This window comes from Poecile atricapillus, chromosome 2, assembly GCF_030490865.1.
Source record: "Poecile atricapillus isolate bPoeAtr1 chromosome 2, bPoeAtr1.hap1, whole genome shotgun sequence".
NCBI classification, from domain to species: Eukaryota; Metazoa; Chordata; class Aves; order Passeriformes; family Paridae; genus Poecile; species Poecile atricapillus.
Genome location: NC_081250.1, coordinates 130,563,023 through 130,585,218, shown reverse-complemented (window position 1 = coordinate 130,585,218; position 22,196 = coordinate 130,563,023). Strand labels below are relative to the sequence as shown.

Below are 22,196 nucleotides of genomic sequence, written 5' to 3'. Positions count from 1 at the left end.
GGTTTATTTTAAGATTTCATCTATTTCTAAGGAGAAAGATAATAGACTGTAAATGTTGTACAAAAATTTAAATGAATTTTAAAAAATAATAAAGTCTTGAAAGATTTTTTCACTTTTACATGTTTTGTAATAGTCTTCCAGCATTACCCTAAAAGTAAAGTTTTGCCATTGCTTGAAGAAACTTCTTTTTCCTTCTCTGTGCAGCAAGCTGTAGGACTTCCTCAGGATTGCTGGCATTCAGCTCTGTCTGGCCAATGGCTTTTATCTTGAAACAAAAGAGGAGACACAACCAGCATGAGGCCTTCCAGTAAAGCTGTTTCATTTTAAGGCATTTTCAGCACAGTTCCATGGGCGATTTATTTCTGTAACATGCCCTACCCATCACACCCCTACAGCCACAACTTCACGTAAAGCACTCAGATTTTAGAAGAATTATAAGACAAAACTGGAATTGAAACCACCTTTTCAGAGGTGATTTCAGGGAAGGAAAGACTAAAGAAATCCCAGCACCCTGGGTTAACTTACTGCTATCTGCCGCTTGTCTGTCTCGCCTCTTTTGTGGTGGAGATCTGAGGACAAGTCAAGAAAAGTCACTTAGGTAGGTAATGGACTTTTCCCAGCTGTGAACATGCAGTAGGTCTGACATTCCAGCAAAAGGATACATGTCAAGTACTCCAAGATGGTGACATCCCAGATGTATTCATAATAAGAATCCATGGCATCATGACTGAAAGACAAGGCAGGTTAACTGACACAGTCACATATTATCTTTAAGCATCTATAAGCTTCATTGTAACATTTACCTGTTCTGTTCCTGCAGTGCCTTAAAAGCAGTTTTATAGTCTACTTCTCTGAGGAACTGGCACAAAATAGCTACCTGTAAGTGAAGAGTCACAGTGATTCTCACTGCCTTAATTCCCCGCAAACAAACCTTCCACAAACTGCCTTTTTCTAGACCTAATCTAGACCTTGCTTCCAGGGCAATGAACATGGATCATTCTGACATCAACAGTAGCAACAGCTAAAAGAAAAAAGATTTACTCAGATCAGAAGGGACTGACTTGGTTTCCAAATGCATTTCAGAGATTTTAAAGCAGAGCCCAATACAAGCTTTGTTACTTCTTGGAGAATGATTGACCCCACAGAACAGCAACAGCACCTGCAGTTATGAAAAACAAGGCTAGGTTCCCAACATCACCCCACAGATACCTTCTCTCTAAAAAAAACAACTATATTATCAGAGAAAAGTAGGACAAAACACCCCCACACTACTTCTATTTTTTACATTTCCAAGTATGTGCTTATTTACTCATTAATTTTAGTCCTATAACTGTCCTAGAAGCAAAAGTAACAAAACCTATTCTACCGCAGATGGCATTTCCAAGGGAAGTTGAATTCAGTCTTTTAAAGTTATGCCCTATATAAATATTTATAAACAAATGTTTTAGTTAATGCCATGTTTCACCTCTTACCTGGGTGTGACAATTGAGTAAAGAGCAACACTTGATCATTCTCTTTATCACCTACAGAAAGGTTAAAAACAAAACACGTTCTGAAGTGCTTGTTTTGGAACACAAAACTGAAATTTTTATTGTTTTTTAATTTTAATTTCATTTAATTAAGGGACCAGCTAAATAGATAGCTACAATCTTCTACCCCCTAAAAAGTCCCATGCTTTAGCACATCCACTGATGAACTGAGCCTTCATCACTGTAGAGATTCCCAGCTCAGTAGGAGGCAGATGTTTTCAGCAGCTGGAGCCCAGGTGAGCACTGCTGGTGAGGCCTGGCTCCCAGCCTTGCCCAGCATAGTGTGGCTCTGCAGGGATGAGCCAGAGATGGTCACACCACACACTGCTTGTGCTCTGGGCTTTTCCAATTGCTCTCTGCTCCACTGGTGTCCCACAGTGCTTTCCCAGCACACAGCTCTGCAGGCTCTATGAACTAACAGAAAAGCCTGTGATTCAGCAAAAGAGAGGTCTCAGATTTTCTATGGCTTTCAAGCAACAAGCCAAAAACCAAAAAGGACCGATGAGAACATGTATTCCTAAATGCATCAAGATCTAACACCTCACATGCTACAGGAACGTGTGTGCGCTGCACAGTTTTGTCTCTACATAGAATCAGGATGCTGACTGAATCCAAAGAGAGATTTTTGTAAATCCTGCTTTAGCTCACCTGGTCTGTGTACACATCTGGTGGTACCATCTTATTAAAGAAGTCCGAGCATACAGCTCCTGCCTGTAGGTAATAGTGAAGGGCTGCTGAATACTGGTTAGTTGCTGCCAAGGGAAAAAAGCAAAGTAAGGTCTCAAAAATAAATAGAGCAGTCTTCTAATACTCAGATCAATTGTTTATGGAATTATTCAGATCTCATAGTTGAATTCAACTGGGAAAATGACTCGTGTTTCATTGTTTAAAAAGCATGGACACACAAAGTGGTTACACAGTGCTAGATGGAAAAACTACACACTCAGGGAAACTAGCACCACAGGCAAATTTCTGCCTTTTGGGGATAACTTTTTATTTCTTCAGGTAGTTGATCTTGAATCCATCAACCTTAGAGTGGAAATTTGTCTTCAGTGAGCTTAGCACACATGGGGTAGGTAGTGAAGGAGTTTGGTTGGTGTGAGGAGAAGGCAGCAGCCTCCCAGGGCTTTGTGGCAGGAGCAGCCTGCTTGCCCGTGGCTGCTAAAATACAGACCACTGCCACTGCTCCAACCACTGTTCTTTCAAGTACCAGCTCCAAGGCTCCCTACATGAATGTCCTCCTTCTGGGATGCTGCTGCACTTTGTAAAGGCAATAAAACACTGAATAAAAAACAGGTTTATAACCCTGAATCACTCTCCCACATGTAACAAGACAGCACTGAACACTGGATTAAGACCCCTCCTCTCACCCTAAGTGTTATAAAGCTGTAGCTATTCCTCATTCACAAGCCCTTCCTCATGCTTCGTCATCTACAAACGCTTGATACTTCCCTGTATAAAATACAGATCCTCTCCGCTCTGCTCATCTCGTGCTCCACTGAAGCTGATTTCCACACTTAAAAGCAACCACTATTCACAACTTTCCATTCACTTATAAAACACTCAAGTACCATGGGTTTGCACAGTTACAGCACTCATGCACCAACTGCACTAGAAAAGTGAAGGGTAACTGTTCAAGTTTCCCTTACCCTAAAAGCAAATCTACGTGACCCAGCAGTAGCTCAGTGCATCTGTGGGCTTAGATACCTTCCCAGACAAATCCACCTACACCACTGCCTCTGAAGGTTTTAACCTCATATATCACTTAAACTTCTTTTCATAAAAGGAAATACAAGGAGGGTCATGTCAAACAAATCTCAGAGAAGCAAGGTACCTCTACACACACGTTAAACAGACATTGGTTTCACTTACCAAAATAAATATCTGCCTGAATAATTAACCAGAAGTGGTTGTTTGCATTGATAGTCAAGGCATAGCTGACCAGCTCTTTTACTGTAATAGCTACAGCTTCAAAGTCCACTGATTGAAGACTAAAGGAAAAAAAGACAAATAATTACTAACTTATTGTTTTGTTTTTTAAACCACTAATTTGATTTCCCATCTAATTCAAGTCCAAAGCACCTTGCATTAAGTGTGAAGCATAAATAATTCTGGAAAATACTTTGTGTTGACTAAGACTACTGTTACAATACAGTAAATCTGACTGAACAATACAGTCTTCACAGGCTGAACAAAAAGGCAGAACTAAACCAGATTCTGAGATCCCACCCCACAGAGAGAAATTCCATTTCAGTGGAGAAATACAGTTCAACCCAGCTGCAATAAATCAATACCTACCATTTGTGACTTCCTATTTTGGCTATTATTCAAACACACCCCAAAAATATTAGTGATTTCATATTAAAGTATTATATAGTACACATAGTTACATACAGTTCAATAAAGCACACAGCTTAAAAAAACCACATTTTTTTCTTCTCTTCTTTATTCTTTCCTGTATCTCCATCAGGACCATCAAACTAGGAACAGAGCTCTCCATGCCCTCAAACCAACCTTCTCAGAGATAGAGTGGGGGCAGTGATGCCTTTACATGGAGAAATCACACTACCAGTAACTGGGACCAAACCCATCATATACAGTATTTTGAAAAATTTTCATCATCATCATCTTACTTGGGGATGGATGAGGGCCAGATAGAAATGTGTTCTGCTGCAATATCATTCACAATGTCTTCCTAAGAGAAGAAAGATGGTATGAGAAATCGCAACAAGAAACATTTTAATAAAACCAAGAAAGACTTTGATGGTGTGTACTAACCCGAACATTATGAAGTTTGACAAACAGGGACAATATTGTAGTTAGAACCAATGGTTCCTGTAGGGGGAAAAAAAAAAAACGTATTCCCATGAACTGATGAAACTCCACTTTCTTCCCTAAGCTTTAAAACTATGTAAGAAGTTCTGCCATCATAATAATTTCCTATTGAAATCAGACAATATCTTGTTAAGAGACCTGCAACACAAGGATACTGCAAGAATGTTTCTGTGGGAAGTTTTTAATTATTTCAGATTTTCCTGAATAACTCCTTGGATATAAACTTTACTTTTGTTTTACGCATCCTTATGTTTTTTCTGTGATTGCTACCTGACCTTAAACTTAAGCTAGGTTTACTACAACTTTCTGTACATTTATAAACCCAGAAGCTATAAACAATTTCCCTCCTTACTTCTGCTGCTTAATATGATGCATGTAGCAGCTTCTGTCTCCCTCCAAAAGGAATGCTTTGCTTCATGACAGCTGCAATAAAATACACTCCCAATGTAAACAGATCTCCATCAGGGTAATTTTTTTACATGCTATTCCACACTGCTGTATGCCAGGTATAGCAAATTCAGATGTTTTTCAGCCATACAAAACACCCATATAACTGTTAGATTTTCTGGAATTTAACACAAAATGTCCAGAAAAATACTACACCAAAAGGAAATTTTGTTTGCAAACACATTTTCAACACCACTGTGACTCACCCGAAGTTTTTTGATGAAGGACAACAGTTCACTCCTAAATTAGGAACACAAATACCCATGTAAGTAATCCTCCACAATAAAGAATATATGCACACTTAAAGTCAGTAGAGCAAATTCTTCACCTGGTAAAATACCCCTTCACCTCTAAGTTTACAAATGCAGAGCATGTAAATGAATATGCTCAAGCAGCCTATTCACTTTTAATACAGTTACTAGCAAATTTTACACTAAAAATAGGTTAAGTAAGAGGTTCTTCTATCAAGGTATAAAAGGCATGAAAATCACAGAAGTCAACCACAGACTCTAAAAGGGAAACCAACTGAACTGTACTGCAATTCCCCAGGCTAGGTTTGCAACAATGACAATGCCACACACTTACAGAAGAGGGTACACAGTGATCATTTATAATGTACTTCAATTTCCTTGTAATGAACATCAGAAATTGTCACAATAAGACAACCCAGACAAGGACAGCCTTTGGATAAGGTTTCACTACTTATTTTCTATAGTAATAACAGGGTCACTACCCTTTACTGTTTGAATCAGAGGGGTCAGGAAAGGTTCAGTAACCTGGAGTACACCTGTACTCCTTTTCCTCGCCAGAGTACACAACTAGACTACACTACAGCACGTCTGTACCCTCTTACACCTGTCCCACAGCAGGGTAAGCAAATGCAGCTGGCCTTCAGCACACGTTAACCTGATTAGCTCAAGGAAGGCAAAGAGAAGTTTGATAGCGGCACCTTCCCCAAGGCTTTAATTTGGAAAGCTGGTTTAATATAATCACACATGCCAAACTGTACCACATTAGACAACTTATATTTAAGCTTAGATTTCAGAACAGGCCAAATCACTGGACACTGGACAAATCAGAGTCCTGAATCAGTCATTTGAGGCTAAGGCTGCCAAGGTGTCTGACATAGAAAACTCCTGACCAGACTTATTTTATTTTCTTACTCTTTGCAGAGCTTAGCTGAACTAGAATTTCATTTCAAGACTGAGAAGCATTTAGCTTCAGACTCAGAAACAGATACCCATGCTGTGAGCTATGTACTTGATACAATTATAAAAGTATAAAATTGATACAAAATAATTCTATTTGCTGCAAAGCAGACAGCTCCAGCCCATCGGCTAAACTGCCCTCTAGATGCTATTGACTTTACTGGAATACCTGCACTGGTTATAATGGGAGCACAGCCATATATGCTTCAGTTTCTGCTTGGAGAGCTGCCTCCCACACACTCCTTTTCTACCTCTGGAAAGGAAAGTCAACACATCCCTGCTAATACCCAACTCCCACAGTGGACAGGATTTTTACTCAGATCTTTAGCTGCTGCCATCACTCTATAGTGGAATCCAGACAATTTCTGACAGGAACACGTGGTCAAACCATTCAAACTATCTTCAAAAAACATCTTAGGAAACATACCTGTACATAATACCCAGTGTAGACTCCCTGTGTTTTATCAAACTCACTCTTCCATCATTGCCACGTTTGTGCTGGTTGGATACACTGCAGATTTGTACAACGACTTCCCAGAGATCTTTAGCTGTGCGTCTGCTTTCTTTGGGGCCTGGCAGTTCCTTGCATGTAGCAGCCAGCAACTGACCCAGCTATGCAATGCAACAGAAAAAAATGCAAGAACTAAGGCTGCTCTGCAGATCATCTACAGCAAAGAAATTACTGGCATTTAAAATGGCTAAGCAAGTGATTTTCAAGGATGAACTACAAAACAACGTGACTAAATTTTGCAGTAAAGAACACTGATGAAGAATCTGGAAAACAGGAATTAAACAGAGCATTTTCCCATTTATTAGCTTCCTTGGTGTGTATTCCATTATTACAAGCTCCAGAAAACAAACTTACACATACTGCATAAAACCTAGACCCACATAAAATACCATTTTACAAAGACTGTCTCTTTAGAACTCACTTAACTTCCATATAGTAATTAATCTTAACTGACTATTAATCTAAACTGGCACAATGTTATATAAAAAAGATGAACCTCAAAACAGAAATTAGGAAGTATCATAGGCAAGCAGAGCAGGGTAAAAATGAACCCCTCCTGTAATAGGAGCTGCCTTCCGCTCCAGGGCCTAAGTGTGAAGTAGAAACATTACTATGAAACAATTTTGAAAAAGTTTCAAAGAAGGCAGGGCTTGAATGTCTCCAAAAATTCAACACTGGTGTTGGGTAAAAGAACGGAACTCTTACAGCGCAGTCGGAACACTAGTATCTTAGGACCAGAAAAGAAGCCAGACATGACACCAGAGATCTGCACACTTCTCATACCTCCTACATAGATCTAGGCTGAATCCCAGCTGAGAGGAGAGTCCTTTAGGGAAGTGCTTCAGTGTTTCAATCATGGATCATAACCACACACACCTGATGGAACCAACCTTAGCTGGCAGCCAACAGGGAACAAGATTTCATATGTTCCTGCAGTGCAATTTCCATGTTTTTTGTCAAGTGCTAAATATGCTTGTTGCTTAGCCCTACTATGTTCTACCCCATACTAAATTCATTACAGCCACAAAGCCCCACACTCTTGAGCAGAAGGGTAGCTGCTTTGAAAAGTACAAAATACTTCAACAGAAAAGAGCCAATTACAGTCTGAGAAAGCTCTGAGAGTGAGCACTTGTTACCTTCACATAAGGATTAGTTTGAACCAGAGGCAATGGAACTTGCATGGTCAAATACTCATTCTCACACCAGTTTAACAGGAAGGCAACACATTCTTCAGCTATAACTTGTCGAAGAGGAATATCTAAAAGGAAAGAGATTCTTTGTTTAACTTTTTATTGTTGTAAAATGGTGTTGTATGAAAACAAGCAAATCCCATTCCCTCTAATTAGCTGGTTTTGTTCCACAGCTATCACAGGAAAATATGATGCTTAGCCCTACAAGAGACCTCACCTCTGGAAAATAGGAGCAACAAGGTTTCATCTAATCACAACAGTATGATGTTATTTTCTCACTGTGAAACTAGGAGAAAGCTTTAATAACTAGCAAAACCTTTCGGATAGAAGTGCAGACACATTTATCCTGTTCAAATCCTTTAAGTGGCACTGAACAGAAACTGTCAATGATTACCAACAGGTAGGCATCATGCTCATTTCAAGCTTCTAAAAACTAATGAAACTTCTAAAGACTTGCTAAAACCAGTGTCAAAGTCACTTGCTTTTCCACTTATACACCTAAGTAGGTAATCTGCAATACAAAGTTGTTTTATTTTGCTGTAGTTTTTTTCCCCCTTCTCTCAAGGTTTGTGCTTCACTGAATCCTAGGAAAGACAGTAATGTGCTTACCAGGTACTCTCATTTCCAAATATCCTCGGACTCTGCTTATAAGATCAGAAGGAGGACGTTCTCCAGAAACACCAGCTCCAGCTTCGTGAGTGTAAATGTCCAAAAGCAGCATTTCATTCAGCATGACCTGACGGAGCTTTGGAGAAAACTCTGTCACAAGCTCCAAGCAAGCAGCAAAAAGCTGTTTTGCATGGACAAAATCCTGCAATAAAAATTATAAGCATTAATGATTCCTAATGAATTCATAAGGGGATAGTGCATTCAGCTCTATCCTGGCTGAACCAACCTCGGCATCCATTAGCATCAGCATTGCTCAAGCATCTCACGGTGTCTTACTTATGAGTCCTTTGGACTTGCTATTAAGCTTAAGAGTTACAGATCTTTTGAAAACAATACAAGGAGCTGAAGCAAAAACATGCTAGAATCAACTACTGGTATGTTTGGTATGATTTTGCTTTAGCTGCAGTTTAGCAATTTTGTCAATTACAAGGAAAACAAAACAGCATTCCAATAAACTCCTTATGTACAACACTTCTTCAAAAGAACAGCACTTCATATCAGAAAATCAAATCACCACTGGATTTAGGTTCCACATGATTTAGAACAACATAATCTGAACTTTATATGAATGAAATTATCTCCAGGCCAAACTCACTGGAAAGCCATTATCTTTGCTCTGCTGGTGGAACTTAGTGAAGTATTTCTGTCTCTCAATTATACAACACATGGAGCTTCTTACAACACCTCCCTCACTTCCCAATTTTTAAATTATTTTTCTAAAAAAGGGCCTTTCAAATTTTACATTTCACTGTGATTCAATTGTCCAAACAAACCAGTAAGCTCAGGTGGCTTTCTCACCTTAATGGCACAGCAGTGTAGCCCCTTCGCCATCAGGATGTAGACCAAATCCCTAGTCAGACTGTCTTTGATTCCTAAAATAACATTGCCGTAAACATTTGGTACTTCCCACTGGGAGAGAAACGCATAGGACATTTGCACAGAAACAAGATTTAGAATTCACATCACTGCTTAAAACACCATAAACAAACCCCAAATATTGAAAATGACTGCCAACTCTTGTTTTTACATCTAATCACAAGTAATGTATTGCTCATTTAGAAGTACAATAAAAAAGCCCAATTACCCTTTGTTCACACTTCGAATATGCAATAATTAAGGGGAAGAACTAAAAAGACAAGAAATCTTTACTTAAAAAAAAAAAGAAGTCCTCTCTCCTGCTCCCACCTTCTAATGACAAATTTAAGCTAAAACAATATTGCTATCTAGTCAGAACATAAAAGCAAAAGCTACAAAAACATCTTTTCTCATAAGGTAAGCTTGTGATACAGCCAGTAATTCCTTAAAACAAAGGTTATAGGTTTTGTTGTAATACTCTTCACATAGAATGTGAGTTTAGATATGTATCATCACTCTTATTAAACCACCACTATGCAGAGAGGGAAAACACAAGTCACCCTGAGGATCTATAAGAAAATGTTTATTGTTCACTGCAGTATGACACCTAACCAGTCCTTGAATTACAGTCCCTCGTGACCACATGAACTAAGTTACCTTATTAGAAATTGTCCAGAATTGGCGTTCTGAGGTCATACCATGCAACTCGATTAAAATCTGGCGAATCCTCCAAGGATCCACTGACAGTATGAGCTGGTGTTCAAGCTGGCCAATATTGACACTTGCTGACGCTAGAAGAAAAGCAACCAGGTCTCCAGCACGTTTCTTTTCAATGCAGACATTTAAAATTCTTTAGTATATAACATTTCAAACAGAACATAGTAAGAAGAGTACATACATCACACTTCCATAGGTTCAGCCATCCTTTTGTGCCCTTCCATGAACACCTTGTGCCACCTTCACCCTAACCTAAAGGGCTGCTTGCAAGCCCCCTTCCTCACTCCAGCCACTCTGAATAATCTTGCTATAGCAAAGCAATAGATTCAAGACCTGCATTAAAAGTCTGCTCCTATACTGCCCTAGTGAAAATACACGTTGTCTTAACTGGCTTGAGTTACTGCAAGACTGCATTAGAGCTGAAAAGGTAAGGCCTTTCCAACTCCAGACACCATCTGGCACCTCTTGTTATCTTTGATATGTGCAGCTGCACAGCCAGTCAGCTGTATCAGGGACATTAACTGGTTGAAAGGATCTGTGTTTTACTTTGGTAGGTTTAAAACTTCATTCAGATGGTATTCCTGGCCCAGCTTACCATACAGACACATCATCATTAGTGTATCTAGAGTCCAGAGGCAGGATTCCCTTTCTAGGAACAGCTGTCACAGCCACATTTTGTTCAAACCAATGCCATACTCTCTCACTGTCACCTAGGACACGTTCATTTGAGTTTATCTATTACACTCACTTGAGACACAAGCAAGTAACAGCCACCTTCTTGAACAAGCAGTACACGTACCAACTAACAATGGGAAATACTCTCTAATAACATTCTAAACTTCTTTGAGAACAGACCTGCACTTTGTAACATCAAGGTTTTCATCATGGAAACAGGGCACTGTCTGCTTGTAAGTTAATGAAAATACTGTGAAAATTACCTGGGATATCATAAAAAGAAGTTACAGGTTTTGTGCACAGATTGATTCGAGGAGATCTCTTCCGCATTTGGTCAATGAGCAGCTTCCGCTCATCATCTTTCAGCAGTTTTATGAAAAGCTCATGAGATGAAATCATGAAGACAAACTGAAGATCTTCCATGCCCAAACACAAGTTTCTAAACAAAAATGTTATACATAAGGAAAAAAGTGCTTATTTTTCTCTTTATAAGTTCTGGAAGTATTTATTGTGCTGTATTACAGAGTGCAAATTCATGCTATCTTAATATGGGTACATACTTGAGAAATGCTGCCATTCTTCTCTTCAATTCTTCAGAAGCATTTTCCAAGTTTATTGACCCTGAACAAACCTGGAAAAGAAAACAGAAAATAACTAAGCAGCCCTCTTGTATATTTATAATACTTAGTCACAGCCAGGATTACTGACCAGTTTTCTGTCTCACAAATAGAAACAGTAAACCTCTATCTCAAGTAAGGCAACAAAGTTACAGAATCATGGACTGATTTCAGCGGGAAGAGACCTCAAAGATCAGTTCTAAAAGCCTTGTCATGGTCAGGGACACCTTTCACTAGACCAGATGGCTCAAAGCTCTGTGCAGCCTGGCCTTGAACACTTCCAGGCATGGGGTATCCACAGCTTCTCTGGGCAACCTGTTCCAGTGCCTCACCACCCTCACTGTAACCAATTTCCTCCTAATATTTAATCAACACCTGCTACTTTCAGTTTGAACCTATTACCCTTGTCCTGTCCCACAACAAAATGCAAAAATCCCTCTCCAGCTTTCTTCTAGCTACCTGAAGGTGTTCCAAGATCCCCTTGCAGCCTTTACTTCTCCTGGCTGAACAACCCCAACTCTTTTGGCCTGTCTGCTGTTTTCTTATTGTAGAGGAATTTTTGAACCTGCTCAAGTGCTGTTGGGTGGGAACCAAGGGCAGCATTGCTGGGTGGTTACCCTAATTCATCTAGAATCAAGCCAGTATTTCTGTTTTGCTCTGTGTAATCCTGACATGACTCTGTTACTCTAATTGCAGATGACACCAGCACTCAAGGGTTTCTTGTAAGCCAAAGAAATAAGATTAGATTTGACTGACAAAGCTTGATAAAGAAACCTCAGTACAACTGTGTGAAAATAAGACTGTCTCTGAAGTAAACCTGATAAAAGCTATTGCCATCACATATGGATCAGTTTCCTTCAACCTGTACACAAGATAGGGTGTTTCAGACAACTGTGATCTTTTTTCAGACATAATTCACATTTCTTTTTCCTATTCCTCTGGTTGAAAGAAGCACTGACACCCAGGGCCATGCTATCAGTCAGCCTCATAAGATCATTTAGCACATGAGTGTAGAAATTAAATACTTCTAAGTGCAAAGTTATAAGATTCACAAGGACTTGGGGTTTTTTGTAAAACCAGCAGTGGAAGAATAACTAGATAGTTGAATTTAGTTGCCAGCTTGCAAGAATTTTTTTAAGAAGTATGTTTCAGTCCCAATATGAGCAGCTGATGTAAGCTTTTACATGCTCTACAGTAGAGAGTACTGTCAGTTAATTTTTGGCACATGCTTGAAGAGACAAGCAAAACAACTAGGCTCAAATTAATAAAGGACATTAAAAAACGAGCACAGCAACAAAAGGATTAAAGTTTAGTTCAAGCAATAACAGTTTCCTAAAAAGCTTCACTAAGTAACAGTGTAGGCCTCACATGTAACAGTAACTCAGGATCACTTCACCACAGGCTAACTTCTACAACAAAGCTGGTAAGGGAAAAATGGTCCTTTTCCATAGATACTTTTTCTACTAATTTTCTCTGTCTTGAAGAATTTGATTCCTTGTTCCACAAAAACAAATCTTCAGCATTATCTCCATATAATTGCCAGGAATGGCAGCGATTTCAAAGTTGAAGCAACAGTTCACCACTGGACCCTCCCCAACAGATGGAAACAGAGCTATGAACACAGATGCAGAACTGATCACTAAGTGGAATTGTACTAACTGCAAACAAGTTGAGTAATGTTTGAGAAGTTACCTTTCTCTATTTCAGAAATTTGAGCATCACTTACAATAATAATAGTTATGCAGGGAAAGAAATCTCTCACTAAATACCATTTTCACTACTAATTTTAGATTAATGTTTTACCTCAAGAAGGAAGTCTATTTTCTCTTTGCTGGGTTTCAGGAACAGTTGACAAAACTGAATATCAATTATTCGGCCTTGTAATACATCACAGATCGTGTTGCACACACAGACTTTGAAACAAACTTCATCCAGAGCATCATTCCTGCATGCACACAAAACAAGATCACAGGATAGCTCTGACAAAGAAAGAGCGGCATCATAGCAGGTGGGAAAAAATGTTTTAAAAATCAGTAAAGTGATAAAATTAACTGTTTATGTTCATTATGTTTTTTCCATATATGGCCACAGTGAGATCCAACCAAGGAGCTGTGGTGTGATACAAAATGTAGTTTAGACTATTGCTAACAGAAATGAAGGCTGAAGTTTCTTGGATGCAAGCAGTTTGCTGTTAGAAGATTTTACATTTCACAAAAAACTATAACTAATGAAAATCGCTCTTCATCATCACTGAACATTGATCATTATTTAATGTCTCACCCTTGCTGAGCTTTTTGGAAGAGTTCTCTCAGCACTGACTGTCTGAACTGTTCAGGTAAACTGAGGGTTACGTTATCTTCTAGGAATATCTTCACTAAGTCCTGTAACAAAAACAGTTGGAATAGTCAACGCATAATGCAAAAGAACCAGACAGAAAACTATTTTATCTGGTAAATAAAAACTATGAAACTAAGAGAAGCAGCTCACATCCATATTTAATACCAAAATTCACATATCAACCAAAAATAAATCAAGTAACAAAAAAAGCTCTCTATCATCAGAAAAACCAAAGAAAAAAACCACAAAAAACAAAAACAAACTTGCACATCTAAGTAGCAACATTCCCTGAAACCCAAAGAATTAAAATCTACGTGAAAATCCTTTTCCTCAGCTGGAAGGAGTTATTTACCATTGTACGGAATCCAAAATATTTTAATCTAATATGTACCAGATTATGTTATATTCCTAAACACATAGGACTTAAAACAGTATGTTAACAGTTAAATTACCATTTAAAATTTCTTAAAACCCATACCAGTTCAAATGGAATCATCCACATAGAATGATAAAAAAACCCCTCAAACATATGTGAGTTTATTTAGACATCCTACCTGATATTTGCCAGATTTCATACAGCTGTGGATTTGACTATATGGAGTTGCCTGTTGAGATGCATCATCAGAAGATGAGGTAAGAACTTCACAAGCTTGACAATACCCAGCTAACCGTTCTTCATCTATGGTAAAATGAAGTGATGATGAGCCATTCTGAAAAGTAAGAGTTTGATCAGATCTTAGAAGTCAAAGTATTATGAAACATATGTTTAATTCAGAAACAGAGACTCACAATTTCCCCAAGTAACAGCAAAAGGACAAAAGAATGTGCATGTACACACTTGATCTAAATAAAAACTGGAGTTCTGCAGTTTTGGGAATATGAAGCAAAATAAAAAAGGAAGCATAACTTACTCATATATTATTATTTACTTTTTTAAAAGGTTAGAACATAGGCAATCTGATTTTCAAGGGAAAATTAGATTTTTTAAAAAAATAGGAAGTGCTGTATGGTTACCTTCCTCAAAAACACATCATCAGCATGAACATAGGATGTACTGTTCAGTTGAGTTACTATGAGCACTGGAAATGTTATTTCTGCATTTTTTTCATCAATACAACTTGTGTAAAAGAATATTCATTACAAAATGTAGAACAAAGCAGCAATACACTGCAACTAATTAATATAATTTGAAACCAGGCACAACATGAAAAAAAAAAATTACTGTCAAAACTTCAGGAAGTTTCTTTAAAAACTGTGTGTCATCAAGAGTTACTAAAGTGCTAAAGAAGGAAGCAATAATTTAGACAAGGGTTTGTTTACAGAAAAGTTGAATCCACATGCTAAAAGAACACTTGTTACCTTTGCAATCAACTCCTTTGTTTTGAAAAACTTTTCCTTAGCCTTTTCATGAACAGCTGCATTTGTAGATCCTTGTTGAAAATAGATTGCACCCAAATCATAGCAAACCTGCAAACGGCACTGATATCAAACACATGGCCTTGGACATCATGTTTTGAGTCAAAATTAATAACTTCAGCTCAAATGTTGCATGTACTTTAAACTATTCCTACTTTTATCTTATTTACCAACATACACTGCACATCTTACCCCACATACTTCAACTGCTTCCTCTTTAACTGTAATCTCAGTCTGAGTAACTCTGCACAAGCATTACAAAATTGAAGAATGATTTTCCCATAATCATTGAAAACAATGCAATAAGATGTCTTTGTCATATAATGGGTTATTTCAGGGGATTGAGAGGGAAAAAGTGAGAGGCTGGTGGGAAGTAACAATATTTACAATGATTTAAAAAAGGTATATTAATGTAAAAATGAAGCCAGTATTATTTCATTCCATTACAAAAAAAATCTTCAAAACCAAAAAACAAACAAGCAAACAAAAAAACCAACAAAATAAAAACATTAATAGAAAAATACCGCAATTTACTTCAAAATTATTACTTAACACTTTTTCTACAGAAACAGATAGAAACAGAAAGTTTTAGTAAGAAGTGTGAACTACCTGGCACTGTATCTCCTCTGCACTGATTTTCAATCCAGCTGTGGAACTTTCTGTTTCTCCATTCACCATACCAGGTTCCATGGCCAATAAATCCAGAGTTCTTATAGTATGGACGTAAAGATCTTTGTTTAATTTAAGTGCTCCTTCTAGGACCAGGATGGAATCAGCAGCCTGCTCCTTCAACTGTAATAATTCAAATACATTAAAAGAATTAACCTCCTGCTTTTGAATTTTACTCTGGGTTTAAGTTAATGCTACAATTTTAACAGTTCACTGAAAGGATAGCTTTAAAAAAAGTTCTTACACAACTGTTCTATGCCATGTAGAACTGGCTTTTGTATTTCTTGTACAATAAAGAAATTCATATTTACATGTAAATTCAAGCAAAAATAAGAAGGGAAAAGAGTCTCACCACTTTCAAAATATTTTCAGTTAGTTCCTTTTCTTGCTGAATATGATTCATACTGCAAGTTAGACACAAGAGGTCAAGAGTTCAGTTATAAGGCATATCTGCATATTATTTTATTTCATGTTCTAGATCACAATAATTAATTCATCCTTGGTTTTCCTTAACTACTTTTTAAACATCATTATGCAGGACCACTGATTTCTCTTATCTATCTATATCTGAAATACAGAACTACATCTTGAAAAGATATATTTGTATGAGAATGTGGTTCAATAAAACAAAAAGTTGCAAAGTTATTATTGCCTTTTTCAAGATCAGATTGCTAATACAAATTCAATAGCAAAACAATAATGAAGAAAGCTTCCACAGCCTCAAGCCTCATGAAGCTTCAACATTTAAATCTTCTCAAACATGTCAGGAGCAGAAGTGTATTCACATGTTTGCGTAAAAAATTGAAGTATTTTAAAATTATTTTTTCACTGATTTTTTTAAATTTTTTTATTCAGGATCAGACTCTGATACATATAGGACAATATAAGATTTATAGTAAAATAAAGAGGAGGAAGAGGAGTATGTTTAATCACCATATTTAACAGACTGTCTCAAAGTATGGTCTAATGCTTAAGTATAAAATTAACATAATATACATGAAAACCACCACTTGGATACCTCAACTTTTGGAGAAATCTATAACATAAAAGTCACAGACAGCTTGTTACTAAAGCCTCACAGCTTCTAAGGCAAAATTGATTTTAAATTACAAATTGTTGCCTAATGAAACAAATGAAAATACTTCATTATACCTTCGGTTATCATACACCATGCTTCAAACTGCTGTAATAAAACAACCATATTAAGCAAGCTACTGTAAGTTAGGGATGCAAAAGCATGCAAGAAAGGTACCCCATCTAAACTGGAGCATAAGCATTCTGCCAAGGCAAATTGTCATCTCCCTTTCTCCCAGGATTTTTCATGCCATGACAAAGTCATAGAGATTATAACATTGCCAGAGTGGCACAACAGAAAAGTATATGTATCAAGTGTGTCTGACAGGAAAGTGAGAATATACTTGAAATAAATCCAAGTTTTCCATGTCACAATTAGACATTTTAAGGAACTGTATGTTATTAACATGATTTAATCCACTTAGAAATTACATTTCTGATTATAAAATACCCATGACATCCAAATGAATTGTATCTGTAACTTACACATTTAACTGAGGAGGACCAGGTTTCACTTGCTTTACAGGAAAACTACTTTGAACGATAGTCCTTATGGCCCTATATAGGGAAAAAAATTAAGCAAAGAATGGTATTAGCCTCAGAAGTGTAATAAGATGATAGGCCTCTTGATAATAGGAGTTTACCGTTACAGAAACATTCTACTGTTAGAATACATCCTTTACTCAAGAGCACATCTAGCAGCTAAGAAATGCTCTTATGTCAGTAAAAACCTGAAAGATGAAGATTTTTATAAATATAAGGAGAGTGTTCAAACCACTATCTTGACTATTTTTTAGGGAAGAAAACCAGCTTTAGAATAGCTTTTAAGACTCAGCTCCTTCACTATAACCTAGCAACAGATCACAGTATTTATTAGTAGTTTAGGATTCTTTCTCTTTCTACATAAAATTATACAGATAGAAGAAAGAACTGCTTTGTTCTATAATAATTTTATATTATTGCCTTGTAGTTTACCATCTGTTGTAGAGTAGTATTGCCATTGCAGTGGTTGGGGGTAAGCTGGACAGATCTACATCCACATGTTTAGTTCCTGGGGGAACTTTGCTGATACACAGAAGTTCATTCAGTAGCATGTTCAACACAGGAACAGACAAGCTATTAAAAAATAAAGGAGAGACAATCAGATACTTCATAGAGTAAACCTACTTAGGGACTGTTAAACAATATACACTACTATTCACTACTGGATCATTACTTAACATCACACAGGTGTTTATTCAGCATTTGAGATCAGGTATGTAAAGCAGTTACCAATATTAGCTGCATAAATTAAGCCCAAGTGGATGGGCCCAACTAGCAGTTCAGCTGCCCTGACAGCCCTTACCAGAATAATCCAGTCACCTGTAACAGCATGACCCAGCTAATACAAAGTTCTTTCAAAGCAGCCCCAGATCATACTCCCTGAAGGTAAACAACCCCATTTCCATCACAAATTAAATTTCACTCACATAAAGTGAACAGTGAAGGTAAGACTAGGAACTTTTTGAATAGAGATAAATAAAATATACATTAGCTGGAATAGGACTCACATAAAATGAGAAGACATGCAAGCTGGACTGCACTGCTCCAAGCTTTTGTGGTATAATTTAACACAACTAAAATTCTATTACTAATTTAGACATCATTTGAAATTAAATCAGCTACTGCCAAAGTATCTTTAATCTTCTGAAAAATTTGCATTCTTTGCAACCAGTACTGGGAACAACCAGTGAAACTACACTTTAAGAGCTAAAGCCAGGATTTCTGTTTAACAAATTTTAGTCTTGTATTCTATCAGAAGTGTTCTACAAGGAGCAGCTGAGGATGTTTAGCCAGAATAAAAGGCGGCTCAGAGGGAACCTTATCACTGTCTATAACTCCCCAAAAGGAGGTTGCAGCAAGTGGGTGGACAGTCCCTTCTCCCAGGCAAGTGACAGGATGAGAGGAAATGGCCTCAAGTTGTTCCAGGGGAGGCTTAGACTGAATTTTAGGAAAGGTTTTCCACCAAATGGAAACAGATATTGGAACAGGCTGCCCAGGCAAGTGGTTGAGTCACCATCATACCCTGAAGGTATTTAAATTATATGCAGATGTGGCACTTAGGGACATGTTTTAGTGGTGGACTTGGCAGTGTCAGATTATCTTAAAGCTCCTTTCCAGCCTAAATGATTCTACAATTCCATGCAAGTTAGAAGCAGGGTAATTATTGCCCCCTTAAGATTTTACATTAAATTACAGATAAAGGGGAAAGAGACCTGTGTGAATGAATAAGGAACGCCTGCTATTACCTAAGTGTAAACAAGAATCACATGAACACAATCCTGTGCCATGTACTCTGGGATGGCCTTGCTTGAGCAGGGAGGATGGATCAGATTACCCACTCTGTGGTTCTTTCCAACCATACCCATCCTGTGATTCTATGAAGCACAGCCCCCTAATGTGCATAGCACTGCCAAAGTGAAGTAGCTCCCAACTGTTCTAGCTCATCAGACCATTATTCAGCTGAAATTTCCAAAGGAAAGATGCAAAGCTGGGGTTTGTCTACTTCAACCACAGTCATTTCAGTGACCTAGTTCACAGATATATGGAGTTCCTCACAGCAACAAAATTGGAGCAAGACCTCAAATTTCAAGCATGTCAGAATGAGAAAACATATGCTAGTTTTGTCACTGAAGAAAACATAACCTGCAATTCATCTTTATGCAGTTTACGTGTACATTTCTTAATGTCTAAGACAAGCTATTTTTCCTCTCTAAATAGTGATTTGTTCAGACACACTGCCTTTATTAAAAACACTTTCCTAACTTACAGCTAAAATAAAACTTGATTTCAATTGTCACACCCAAAAGGGAGCAAGACAGATTTTCATTTTTAAAATATCTCAAGCCACTTCAATTTAATAAACTTAGCATGAAGATGTACAAACTACACCTTTTTTCTAATACATCCAAATCCCACTTCAGATGAGCAGCAACTTTGAGAGCAAGAAGTTTTAGAATGCGGTTTCTTTTGTTATCAGGTGGTGGCTGGACTTGGTTCTGTTCATTCACTGATGGTTTTGAAGCTTGTTCCAAGAACTGAACAATCAGCTGCACAGGTGGTGGGTCTGCAAAAAAAACAGTCACTCCTCAAATTCTTTGTAAGCCCAGAAATTAACTTTTTCACCCAGCTATGAACATGGTTCTTTTATTCTTGGTGTTTATAGTGCTGACATTGTTACCTGGTAGATTCTAATCCCAAATGGTGTCCTGCATGTGCTGACTCAAACCAGACTATTCAGGTATCTTTGCTTAATGTTAAAGTTCAGTTGACCATGGCAACCACACTCTTACACTTTTATTTATTTTCACTACTTCGTATTAATTATGTTTCAATACTTCCATCTTCTGAAAATAAATGCTGCCTAATGAAATCACAAGTGAACTATCATAAAACTATCTACTTGTAATTCTCCTCTGCATGTAAAATATATTTACAAGCAATTGCTGGTACTTCTGAATTAAGTTAGAAAATACTTTCAGATTGGTTAAAAAAGAGCATCAAAAAAAGCACCCAAATCTCTCCCTTGCAATATGATAGCCAATACCTTTGAGCTCTTTTAAAAAAAGATGCCAAACCACAACTATTACACTCTCACTGAACTTAGTGAAACATAAATATTATTAATTTGCTTAATCAATTACAAAACAGACTGTAAAATCTAAGAGTTGATCTAAGCTAGATGATGCTTAAATTTTTTTCGTAGAGGCAACACTGGCCCAGGTTTTCCTGTTTCCTCCACCTCCTTGCAGAATTTGGGTGCTGAAAAAGATAACTACCACTTATGACTGTCATAAGATCAGGTAATTTTAAATATGGTCACTTTCTTATAATACATCAGACGAGGTTTCTATTTATTCCAGGTCCAGAGAGCAATTTCAGCACTGAATCTTTCGGAGGACTTCAGCTCCAGCCACTGACAAGACTCCAACAGGAGAAAACCAGCTGTGAACTGCAATGATGTTCACGAGCAGCACTACCCACCGAACAAACAAGCAAACTACAACACCTTCCGCACACAACATTCACATATACGAAAGGAAAAGCGATCTACCAGACAAGAAAGACAGATAATCGAAGTTATTAAATAGGAAAGATAACGTGAAATGAGAAAAACCGCGTTATTGCGGGCGGTAAATGCCGCCGCACAGCCGCTGGCAGTGCCCGCCTCCCCCTGCCTCCCCCTGCCCAGGACCGCAGCAGAGCCTCCCGACGCCTCACAGCCCCCCGGAACGACCCTGCCGCAGGAGGGGCCTGGGAGCGGGGCCGGGTCGAACCCGAGGCCGCAGGGAGGCGGCGGCCAGCAGGGCACGCACCGGGAGAGGGCTTCTGTAGGTGCTGCTCCAGCAGCGCCTCCTCCAGCACGAACTCGAACCACGACGTCTGCGGCGGCGTGCATGGCCGGCTAGAGGTGGCGGCTTCCCGGTCCGCCGCCTCCGCGCTCATGCCGGCCGCTGGGCAAGGCACCCGGCACACACAGACCCCCGGGCACCACAGCCACCGACGGCTGCACAAGATGGCCGCCGGGCCCGCCCCCTCGGAGGCGGCCCGAGCAGGGCCCCGCCCGCGGAGGCGCGGGCAGCGCCGCGCCCGTGGGGCAGGCCTGGCGAGGGGCCTCGGGTTCGCGGCACAGCCGCCTTGGCTCCCTTATGGAATCGGTGGTTTTCTTTCAGAAATCTCTAGTTCGATGCATATCCCATGCCACCGCCTGCAGCCGTCCCTCTGCCTTTGCGTCCACCGCGTGTCACCGCAGGGCGTGCCCTCAGGCCAATAAATGGCTCATCCTCCACGCTCCTGCCCATGCACACCCTAATGCCTCGTCAAAGGGTAAAGAAATTAGGACCTTGATCCTTGATGGAGGCAGATTTAAATCATAGAATGTGAAGGGGCTGGAACAGATCTTCGGGATCACCCAGACCCGACCACTCCTGCCATAGACAGACGTCTCCCACCGGAGCTCAGAGCCCCATCCAGCCTGGCCTTCAACACTTCCCAGGTCGGGACATCCACAACCTCCCTGGGCAACCTGTTCCACTGTTTCACCACCCTCACAACTGATAGGAAAAATGGGTGCTAATGTCTACAAATGATTCAATGAGGAGATGATTTAGGAGATTTAGGAGAAATGCGTTTCTAGGAACATCAAGCTGTGTAGATTTGTGACAGAGCCCAAGTGTTTTGACCAGACATTTTGAATTCCTGAACTTTAGGGTATTAGGAGAAATGGGTGTGTGCAAAGTATATTGCAGAGCCCAGATGGTCTGAACTTTTGGTGGATGCGCAGAACCCAGACAGTCTGAACTTCTGAACTATAGGGGAAAATGACGATACGTGTTTTGGGGGGAATATGTGGTAGGTGGTTCGGGAAGGCTGTACTTCCCTGGGACCTCATCAGTGTGGAAAGGAAG

At 38.9% G+C, this 22,196-nt stretch overlaps 1 protein-coding gene across 1 annotated transcript; it reads right to left on the bottom strand.

The window, feature by feature from the left end:
* Positions 1 to 89: 89 nt before the first annotated feature.
* Positions 90 to 21,317, bottom strand: INTS8 (integrator complex subunit 8). Its single transcript, XM_058833737.1, has 27 exons — positions 21,105 to 21,317; positions 19,681 to 19,855; positions 17,725 to 17,865; positions 17,236 to 17,307; positions 16,028 to 16,079; positions 15,616 to 15,798; positions 14,950 to 15,057; positions 14,145 to 14,300; positions 13,534 to 13,634; positions 13,057 to 13,198; positions 11,197 to 11,267; positions 10,900 to 11,075; positions 9,902 to 10,035; positions 9,188 to 9,298; positions 8,330 to 8,531; positions 7,667 to 7,788; positions 6,447 to 6,631; positions 5,018 to 5,051; positions 4,308 to 4,364; positions 4,163 to 4,224; positions 3,402 to 3,520; positions 2,178 to 2,281; positions 1,473 to 1,523; positions 804 to 877; positions 663 to 727; positions 526 to 569; positions 90 to 265 (listed from the first exon to the last, which is right to left on the bottom strand). The coding sequence occupies exons 1-27, from the start codon at positions 21,232 to 21,234 to the stop codon at positions 149 to 151; spliced, it is 2,988 nt and encodes a 995-aa protein (XP_058689720.1). The 5' UTR covers positions 21,235 to 21,317; the 3' UTR covers positions 90 to 148.
* Positions 21,318 to 22,196: the final 879 nt, after the last annotated feature.